Source organism: Nelusetta ayraudi, unplaced genomic scaffold (genome assembly GCF_046127955.1).
Source record: "Nelusetta ayraudi isolate G7.1 ecotype Tasmania unplaced genomic scaffold, CSIRO-AGI_Nayr_v1 ptg000023l, whole genome shotgun sequence".
Taxonomy (NCBI): Eukaryota; Metazoa; Chordata; class Actinopteri; order Tetraodontiformes; family Monacanthidae; genus Nelusetta; species Nelusetta ayraudi.
The window spans coordinates 488,654-500,000 of record NW_027466073.1 but is presented as its reverse complement, the minus strand read 5'-3'; the positions used below and the strand labels follow the sequence as shown (position 1 = coordinate 500,000).

The 11,347-nt window shown below is 41.9% G+C and overlaps 1 protein-coding gene across 1 annotated transcript in view; it reads left to right on the top strand.

The window, feature by feature from the left end:
* itfg1 (integrin alpha FG-GAP repeat containing 1) overlaps positions 1-11,347 on the top strand; it is a 134,282-nt gene that overhangs the window by 56,715 nt on the left and 66,220 nt on the right. The window contains exon 10 of the mRNA XM_076028423.1: positions 2,587-2,738. Within this exon, the coding sequence (XP_075884538.1) occupies positions 2,587-2,738 (152 nt within the window). The remainder of the gene's footprint in view (positions 1-2,586; positions 2,739-11,347) is intronic.

The following is an 11,347-nucleotide window of genomic DNA, read 5'->3' as shown; positions in this document are numbered from 1 at the left end:
GTCTGCTGCGGTTGTCTCTCTCTCTGACACATGCTGCTCCTATTAGCAGCCATTAGAGGCAGTTGTGGAAAAGGTCTCTCTGGTGGCTCCACCGTGTGCACCTGCTCACTCTCACTCTCTCTCTCACTCTGTTTAACTTTCATGAATAGTTAAAGCCTCAAGCATCTGGCCCCACTCACACCTTGCTAGCGTACACCAGAGTGTACACAGGGGGGCCTAAGTGGTTGTTTACCTCATTTGTGTCTATGTATTTGGTGCTGGACGAAAACTTTTCTTTTTTTTAATAAAATTCACTCTTTAAAAGAGTTTAAATGAGTTATTAAATGATAGCAACAATAATAATAACGATGGTCCTCGTCATGCATTATGTAAAATGCGTTTTCAAAAATTAGCATGTTGATGCGCACACCGCATATATATTTATGTATGTATGTATGTGTGTGTGTGTATGTATATATATATATATATATATATATATATATATATATATATATATATATATATATATATATATATATATATATATATATATGTATATATATATATATGTATATGTATACATCAGAGGTTTCTTTAAGTAAACATTTTCCGTCATTGAGTTTTGTTTTTTTGTTTTTTTTTTAACAATGATGGAGAAATTGGAAGGTCGTCGGTCATGTTGACAGGTTGCAATTCACACCCCTGACCACTCTGTGGCAATAGTGAGCATATTGTAATGTCCCCTTCCGACACACGGCTTGGAGACGTCAGACAGTTTCTCCACTGGACAACGTTCACCAACACCGTAAACATCAAATAAACACAGAGCAAAACAGTACACTGGAGAACACAGTCCAACTGACCTTTACAATGCTAATTGGCTATTGTCTTTCTTGATGCATGACCTCGGTGGCGTCACTCAGAAGAAAAGTGTTGCGGCAGTTGAGTGAAAAGAAGTTTCTTTAAAAAGCCCAATAACGGGCACAGCCAGTGAAGTGTTCATATTTCATTGTGTTCATATTGTGGCAGCTGGGGGAAGGTACGTACTGCCCCCAGAGCTGCAATGCAAGGAATCATGGGGGAAATGTGCTCTGGAGAATTATGTTCTGTGTGTGTGTGTGTGTGTGTGTGTGTGTGTGTGTGTGTGTGTGTGTGTGTGTGTGGGTAGGTAGATTGGTTGATAGGTGAATTAAAAGACATTCATTATTATCATATTTTTTTGTATTTATGTAGAAAGTGCTTGAAATACACGACAAAGACTAATGAATTAGCTTAAGCTAATTGTTGGGATACGATGCTCTGGCCCTTGTGAGAACTGCTTCAGTATAGTGGAGCGTGACAGAAGTCCATTGGCAAGTCTTTGTCAGCAATGGTGAGAGATGCTGTCATACAAAAATGTCACCATGACCGTCACTTGTGAGGTTGTAGGAAAGTCCGGAGAAATATATGGCCTGGAACAATAATCTCCCCTTTGGCAAATACAAAAGTATGTTTTTTTTTTGTTTGTTTTGTTTTTTGTATCTGCTTTTTTAGTAGCATGGCATAGCAACGGATGGAAAGACAAGTCGTTGGAATCAAATTGGAAAGTCCAGCTTGTGCTCTGTTGTCGCTATTGTTCTGGGGGGGAAAAAAGATGCAGTTACTAAGTGAAGCAGCATGTCGAGATAATAATAGTCTCCCTGCCTGCTGCGCTGTTTGTTCACCATCGGATGATGTGTTTTGTCTGTTAGCTTGACGCCTTTTCTTCCGCACACATCAGTCAGACGCAATCTTGCCGCCAAGGCTCCCTTCTGGGTCCTATTACCTCGAAATCTTGGAAATTTCACGTTAAGAGAAGAGAAGAGGTGCCTTATTTATCTTTTGCTAAGTGACAGGGAGAGAGAGCTTCCACGGCAACTGTACTGACTTGTAAGTGGAGCGGTGCTAAAGGCCCGGCGACGCACTGTGAGCGCACATGCACATACACAGCGCCTGCTTTTATCACTCAGCCATTTTCTTTAGGATTAGAACAAGTTAAAACATTTTAATTGGTTCATATTTTTTTTTGTCTGTGTGGTTTAGCTTTGAGTTCAAGTCAAAACTCGTCATCGTGAGGAGCACTGCTTGTGATTCCACTTTGCTATGAGAGTTCTGTGGTTTATTCAAGGATTGTGTGCCCTGAGATGACCGTGTTACAAAACTGTGTGACTGTCTTTTTTTCTTTATATTTCTTTGACTGTGGTTTATATGTTAGCTTTATACCAATTAATGTGTGGTCGTTGTGCTCTTTTTGTGACTGTCTCTGAGCTCCAGACTGCCTCTAGTTAACCACAGCAGTGCAATAGTTTTTCCCATACGCACTCAGCCAGCCTGCACACTGTTACAATGTCTAACAAACACGTCAAAACAGATGAGTAGAGTCTGTTTTTTAACTCATTTTGCCCTTCACTTTATGTGTCAGTCAATCAGTTGTTAGGAAACCGCTTTTGACAGGGACCTTCTGTTTTAATCCCCATCTTGTCGTTGAAGATATTCTGATCCCAGTACAAAAAAACCTTACTTTATTTTCCTTTATTTGTCAATTTCAAAAAATATATATACATATGTTTCCTTTTAATGTTGTTGCAGTGGATCCCTGTGCTGTCAGACTTCCAGAAGAAGGAGACTGTGTGGAACTTCATGCCAGGAACGCCTGGACGACCCCTGGCTCTCCACTTTGGGGACTACAACCTAGATGGATTCCCTGATGCGTTGGTTGTCCTCCGCAACGCCAGTGGCAGGTAAGCGGGGAACACTACGCTCTAGTTATGGGCTGTTCAGTTTTAAGGAGGTGAGGAGGTTCGTGGTAATATCCTGCATTCTTCATGAAGAGGGAATAATGTAGTTTTTAATTGTCTTTTATATACCAAGATCCAAAATAGGAGTCGCTACACGGCTTGCGCACGCTGATATGTGGTTTGCATGTTGCAGGTAATCTGCTTAGATTGCACGTGTGATTGTCACCATGCGCAAAAGTGGGCCCGGGCGCCCAATTTAAATGAGGATGTTGCTCTGCTTTCCACCAAAGAGAATATGAGACAGCAGAGTGGCTGCAAGCAACATTATCGCAGTCCCTTCTGTAACCAGGACTGCACAGCGTCACAGGAGGTGACTGTTACCTTTAATGCGCTCGTTCTATCGGGACACTCGGACCACCGGCATCCCGATAGAACGCTGGTCAGCGCTGCTGCGCCTGCACTGACAGTGAACATCACTGTCGTGAGGGATTTAAAGGTACAGTGTGTACTATTCTGCCATCTGCTGGTCAGATATTTGGTTGCAGCGTCGATTCGTTCACCCTCTCTCTCCCAAGCTGGCCAGTGAACGGCAGTGGCCTGCGCACCCAAACTTGCAAACCTCATCCACCTTCTTCTTCATTGGTTTATTTGGCTCGTCCAAACCAGGCTTCCCTAGAAATATGGTGGTGCGAGATGGCAGGGAGCAGGACTCTTGAGCTATGTATACTCCGATGTATAAATAAGAACTGCTCCAAGGGTAGGGAAACCAAATTGCTTTGTATTGTACTGTGAGTATGCACTTTTATGAATGTATTTATGGGCAGTATATTAAGATTTTGCCAATATATAAATCCTAAGTCAAGCCAAATATTACACACTGGACCTTTAAACTATTAAAGCTCAAAATGATGCTGCACTTCACTACAGTGCATATGTGCTGGAGGGGCCGAGATATGTTGATAGTATTTTTATCCTCCTCTCTGTCCCTTCCTTTCTTTTTTTATTGTGCGTCGTGCACAGAACAATTTTATTGTAAGGTCTTGTGCTTTGAGATATATATCGGGTAGATGCTTGAGATTTTGCTGAAATTCAATTCTTACTTGGCAGAGAGTCTTTAAAATCCTGTCAAGTTCCACCCCGAGCCCCCCTCTCCAACTAATCGTGCCAGTATCTTGAGCCGGGCCTGCTACTGCGCTGCACGCGGTCCCACACTTTGACACGTTTTGTCTTGACAGCCACAGAGTATATATTTTCTGCATTGTGAATGTCCTGGTTTGAAAAAATCTGTATCAGCAGAGTTGTGGATTTCGTACAAATCTTTATCCTCTCAATTATCACGAACACCCACTTCTTCTGTCACCCGCCCACAAATATGTAGCGGTCCCACTTGGACGAGTTTATCCTTGTAACTACAGCATCCCAACAGCAAGTGAGACCTAATAACTCGAGATGCACACTTAAATGGTTTATGTAAATCTGCTTAGGATTTGAAACTATAATTTTTTTTATCATAAAATGGCGTGAGGAGAATGGATTTATTCATTAAATCCCTGTGAAATGAAAAGGCAGCAACATATTTTACACTCACACACACACACAAACACACACACACGCTTCATGGTAAGGAAAAATAATGTGGGTCCCGGAACTCCACCGGTTGAGAACCACTGCTTTAGTATGCTAAATGTATACTAATGCGTATTATATTTCAAAATGAGCTAGTCAAAGTACCCACGTGTTGGTGACATTTTGACATTCATGATGGGATGCTGATGGAGACGACCCTCCTCCTCCTGGCGGAGTTAGAAAATGTTAAGTTTAAGGAGTTGGCTGGCCTTGTGTTGTAATGAAGAAGCCCAGCTCACAGCCCGGCCTTCTGGAGAGGAAAGCTAAAGGTGAGCTTCCTTCAGCTTTCCCGACGTGACGGCTGGTCAGCTGTTGCTCTTTTGAAAAAAAATAACAATTAAAAAAATCTCCGCAGCACGTGTGAGCACGTAAGTAGCATGCAGGGCGTCAGGATGCAGACGTCGTGTCCTGGGACTGTGTTTCTGTTAAGATGGGTGTCTTTGCTGAAGGACCGCTGTGGATTATCCGTCCCTCTGAATGAATATAAAATCATTCAGAGGGGGGGGGGGTTGAGGGGGGGGGGTCAGGGTTCAGCGATTGTCTCCCCGTAGTGATTGACGCTTCTTCTTTGGAGATTGCGTTGGCTGTGTGGTCGTGTCGCCCGACGTGGCGTCGTATTGAGCGAGAGCCTCCAATTTGCTTGCGCTTCCATATGAACATTGCTCCCGCTCCTCCATACAATCAGCACTAAGTCTTGTCTGGCTTAACGCCATGCTGTCACCACCATCTAGAAATGACCTCCTTCTCAACAACTTTAATCACACAATCTATAGCTTCTCTCAGCCGTTCACGTTCCTCGATGTCTCCCCCCCCTCCCCCTTCCCCCTCTAAAGACCCCAGAGCGACGTAATCCCATCTGATTCCAGCAGTGCCATTAAAAAAAAAAACTCATTGTCAACATATGGAACAGGGAGATGAAAAGGAGGTGTTGGCCATGTTGGTGTGACAGAATGTTTATCCTGAGATCCCCAAGCTGATTCTCTCTCTCTCTCTCTCTCTCTCTCTCTCTCTCTCACTCTCTCTCCCCCCCCCCCCGGTACCTGCAAAATCAAGCTTCCCTCACAGCAATCGCTGTCTTGTGCCACAATTTCATGCTGCACACGACGTCTTGTGAGATCACACGTTCACAAAGTTCAATCCAAACTAGTCAGTAAATAATCGCAGAAAAACTCTTTTAGCAAAGGCACCGTGTTCCAGAGGTCGTCTCAGGGTTTTTTCTTCTCTTTTTCTTTTTCTTGTTTTTGAGTAGTCAAAGATTTTATGAAATGCATCATTTCCTTTTGGATCTGCAATGCTTTCCAATCCATCCCTGAATCGGGTCTCTTTTTTTTCTTTTGATTTTCTTCAAAAAGAAATGTCCCCCCCCAAACATTTGTACAGCTCGCAGCTTCATCTATTTTTACTCACTCCAAGTGCCATCCACTTCTTTCCCTTCTCCTTCTTCCTTCCTTCCAAACTGTTATTTATAGCTGCTGCTATAAAAAGAGTCCCTGCCAATCTGCCTCACTCCTTGTCCCGGGAAGACTGCTCATTTCAATGAGATAGAATGAGGATAACGTTGGAGTAATAATGTGGAGGTTTTTAATGATTCAAAAGGGTGAAACCAGTGGGAAAATTCAAATAGTCACTGTCACAAAATAAGTGGCTTGATCATTTACAATCAGAAGAATATAACTGTTTTAAAAATGTGTTTATGTTCATTTCTCAACCTTTTTTTGCGATATTGAAATAGGTAGAGTTATTTTTATTACATATAACTATTTATTTTATTCATTATATGTTGCCTCATTTTCTTGAAAACTTTATTTATTTTGTTTTTTTTGTTATTTTGACATCAAGCTCTAGGTAAAAATCCAGAAGTGCAAAATAGTCCTCTCGATCCTATTGATAATTACTACTCATTTAATATGTTAAGATAAGATACTAAACTAAAACCTAGTTTCACCGCTGGACAGTGAGGATGATGATGGGATGCAGAATGGCACTTTGACTGACCTCATGCCAAAAAAACCTCTGTCCTCTCTGTGGCACCGACAGAGTTTCAGGAACTTATATGGGAAATGTCATCTCTTCAGCGTGTTCTGGGTCAGCCAACGGTTTTCTCCAATCGACTTCTATATAGAAGGTGGGGGTTTTCTCCTGGAGGCTCTGTGATCGGACAGTATGTATGTCTGCACGGGTGACCGCCACGCAACCCTCGGAGGGAGGAGGCTTTCCTGGATCACAGAGCCTTTGACCATCGACGGCCTTTACAGGGTTCATCGATTGACAGAAAGAGGAAACCATTCATTAGCCTGAATCAACCTAGCCTGAATTAAACTAGCCTGAATCAGCCTAGCCTGAATTAACTAAGCATGGCTCAACCTAGCCTGAATTAACTAAGCATGACTCAACCTAGCCTGATTTAAACTCGGCTGAATTAAACTAGCCTGACTCAACCTAGCTTGAATCAACAGAGCCTGAATCCACAGATGTATTCATAGTTTCCATTGCGTCTTTTATACTTGGTGGTTCTTAATGATTGAACAAGAATGTTTTAATTTATTTTAAGGAGTACACAGTTTCTCACAGCCTCAACTGGCCAAAGTTTCTCTCTCTCTCTCACTCTCTCCCCCTCTCTCTGCTCAACTAACACTATTGTTACTGTCAATCGGGTCAATCGCATCACTCATCGCCTTTTAAAGATAATCAATGGTAGATGAAGATTGTAGATTCTTTGTATCCCAAGATCAGATCCCCCCCAACAGGCCTCAAAGATGTTGTCAAGTTCATACTAATACATTTATTCTGATTTGTTTTTCGACCGCAGTCCCTTAAAACCAAACACCAAAGCAGAACTTGGTGGCAGCGTGAAAGTGTCCTGTAGCGTTTACATTGTCACGTTTTTGCCGTGTGTAATTTCGAGTGGCAGCTTCTAAAAGGAAGCTCCTGGGGTTCTGCTTGCTTTGCATCCAGGTCAGAGGACCGACAGAGCAGGCCTCCAGACTGTGTCTCTCCTTCTCTGTCTGTCTCGTGCCCCCACATAGCTCACAGCGACGAGCCGTTGTTAGATCAGAGCAAAGAATGCCGGGCTTAAGAGAGATTGTGTAGGTGTTGGGGAGCTTTTTGGATTCAGGAGGTGGAGACAAGTGGCAACATAATGGAAGAGATGGTGAGAAGCGCACTGGAGAAAAGGAACGGTTGGATGAGAAGTGTTGTTGTCTTTTACCAGGAGCAAAAAAGGGTCTGCATCAGAATTGGTTTTGGTTGTAGATGTCACAGTGATTGTTCACTCCTCTAAGAACGCCGGTTCGGTGAAATATTCATACTGAAATATGGGACACCTGTCTCATTGGTTCCATGCAGTATATGACCCAGCCTCTCTCACCGACACAATCGCCATTAATAATCATCACTCACCCATACGTACGCATTAAAAAAAAATATAAACTATTATTGTCACTGGGATTTATATCTGTTTAAATGTCTCGCCAAAGAAACTGTCCAGCATGTGCTTCACAATTAACTTTTTGTCTGCAAATGGACGATACATTAGATTAGTTGTATTAAATTAGTAGTGTCACTGCGGCCTGGATTGCAGGAAATCATTTGTAAAGTGATTGTTTGGACAGAAATACACATGAATCACCCTCCTAATGGCTCCCTTCTTGCAATGCATAATGAGTCCTGCCAACAAGCCATGCAAATGCCATCTCTCTGAATAGGGTGGACCTCCTGTCCAAATAACCTCGTATAAGATGTTACAGTAAAAATACTCATAGGCAAGAAGTGACTGGTGGGCTTATTTGTTTCATTTGTGAATGTTTTTGTGCTGCTGAATAGTGTTACCCCATGATTGGAGTACTGAATTGATATTTGTTGAAGCACCTGCACATCCCCTAGATCAGTGTTTTTCAACCACTGTCCCGTGGCACACTGGTGTACCTTGAGATAATGCCAGGTGTGTCGTGAAAAAATGATCCAATTTCTCCTAATTAGTGTGAAAAAGCAACATTCCATTGTGGAGTGACTGTGCTTTAAAAGGAATGTAAAACTGTTTTCCTCCCTCAAGTCCTCCCAGGGTATCAGCTTTGTGTGCATCTAAACAGACCCATGTTTTACACTGTCTGAGTATAAATGAATCAAGAGCCTATATTGTCATTATTATTGTTATTATTTTTTAGTCTTTTTGCTTAGTAGTATTTACTTGCTTTTAACATTCTTAGCGTAGTATCCTAAGCATATATTGTCCTTTCATTTTTATCTTGTTGCACTCCTGCACCTCTTGTGGTTATTTTTTAGTATGAACATATGTCGACGAGCAGCTGAATAACTGAATTTCCTATCTATCTATCTACCTATCTATCTAAGCTAAAAAGTTTCATTTTATAATATTTTTTATTGGTTGATTGGTATTTTTTAAAAGCCAATGGCATTTTTGCAATGTAAAAAATGTGGCATGGCTCCAAAAAGGTTGATTAAAAAGCTTAATGGGTCACATATGGCCCCCACTCTATACTATGCCCTCGCCTGCTGTATGTCAATCGAGGTTTCAACGTTGTTGCTTTTTTCCATATACATTAAATATTGTTTAAATACATTTTATTCCATATTTTCGATATTATTTTACCAATTGTCAGCACTGCACGGTGATGTCTCTCATCATTTATGTTCTGTTTCATAAAGTATCAGCAAACTGCTGATACTTTACTTCAACAACCTCAAGGAAAGACGAACGGGGTGCGGCTCTAGTCTGGCTGCTTCTGACAAGCAGAGGCTCGTTCATCAAATCTGGATGGTATTTTCAGATTATAAAAAGTAATCATTGAACAGCGCTTAAAGTTATTTTTACACAACATTTTTTTTAACCTTACTCCTGACTGGCTTTGGCATCAGCATTGAGCCGTTGGGTATAATGTGCAGCATATTTTTCTTTACAAATGCCTCCAATGGGCTGTTTGCCAGATGGATGTTTAAACCAAATCCAAGAGATGTCAGAATGTTCTTTCATGTTATCATGCAGGTGATGATATTGTACAGTAGAATTCAAAAAATCTATATTAGGAGCGTGTATTGAAGAAAAGTATCTGTGGACAGGATATACCAGCACAGGTCGACAATTTTCATGGCTTTTGTTTTTTTTCCAAAATTGAAACAACTGTTTTCTGATAGTCTTAACAGTCCTGCTGTTCCAGTGAGTGCAGGCTGCAGCTGCACTCATTGCAAGTAATCTTGCAGAAACAATGTGTGCTATAGGTTATGAGCGCAACACCAGACCCTGGAGAGCAAGGAGACTTAATCATGTTTTTTTTGTTTTTTTCACTTCATTGTATCACATATTCCTCTGATTAAAAGGTGCAAAGGTCAACTGTAGTATATGATCTGTCTCGCAGCATCGCAGAGACATAATTAAATGTGTGGCACATGTTTAACATCTCTCTCTCTCTCTCTCTCTCTCTCTCTCTCTCTCTCTCTCTCTCTCTCTCCCTGTCTATCTAACTCCCTCTCCCTCTCTCTCTCCAAGCAACTGCTGCCTGATCGCCTTTCAGGCAGCCCTCTTTCCAACTAGAGCAGCGCTGCTTTAAGATCTGGGGCTAAAGTTAAAGCTGTCGTCATTTACCGTGACCTTTCACCCCAGCAGATAATCACGGGTCAGAGGAGAGTGGCAGAATGCAATTGGTCATGGATGCAATGATTGCCATCTCCAACAAATACCCACAAAGGATTGTGTGTACAGCCCCTGCCCACACACTGTATCTGGTGCATCTAACAACCTGATACCAGGACTGAAATGACCTTCAGAGCCGCCTTTATTCCATATGGAGCAGAAGTTAGAAGCTGGACAGTTTGACTTCCTGTATGCATTGTAAATGGTAACTGGACTGCACTTATATTGCGCTTTCCAGCACCTTAACGGGACCCCAAATCACCTTTCAGTGGTTTCAGTGGCCTCTTATTCACCCATGCAGACACACATTCATACACCAAAAAGCTCCCAATGGCCTCCCAATGGGGGTGCCAGCCCCATTGGGAGCAATCTGGGATTCAGTGTCTTTCCCAAGGACACTTTACACTTTAGTTTACGATTTACACGAAGACGAGTTTCTCTGAAAATGCTGAAACATTTCTTCGGTCCAGCCTTGTGTTTACACGAAGCCGGCGTTTTCACTGAAACTGCACATTTTCGAAAACGCTCCTCAGTGTGGATAAGTTTGAAAATGGCGAAACCAAGCTTTTTTGGAAACGTTGATGTCACAGCTCTCCACCCCACCCACCGCCTTCAGATGGGTTACATATGACCACTCACAACAACAACAACCATGCTGGGCAAAAGACTTGTTAATGCCACTAATGATCAGCCTGCAGTCTTCCCATTAACCTCCACTACAGCAAACCGCAAACAATAGTGAACAATAACACACGGTGGTCGCGGATCGATCGTGGATTGTATGCAAAGTGAAAATAAACACAAAGCGATTTGCAAACCTGTCATACTTTTTATTTATTTTCTTTAGGGTTGGCAGACTGGGATATTGAGGCAGGAAACCGAAATGAACTTCTATTGGCATGACTCCCAGTCAACCTTAACATGGACCTCTTAAGGCTTTGTGTTCTAAAGAATCTCAAAAACCGAAGTTCATGTCGTTTATCCACGCTGTCTTGCGCTGATGTTGTTAGTGAGCTACTGCTTCTTCAAACACGTCACTTGTGGACAGTTGGAGCTGGGATTTGTACCGCCAACCCTTCGATCGTCAGAAAATGGCCCAGCTCCGTTAGAAAGGGGTGGGCATGGTCAGCAACAATGATTAAATGATGCTCACTCGCTACAAAAGTGAAAAACATCCAGTATGATCTTCTGCTCTTGTAGCTCATCTCTCAGCATATGAATGTGGTACAAAAATTAATTAACTCTTCACTTAATGAAATTATTATTATTATTATTATTATTATTATTATTATCATTATTATTATTATTCAGATTATAACAGTAATAATTGAAACACAGA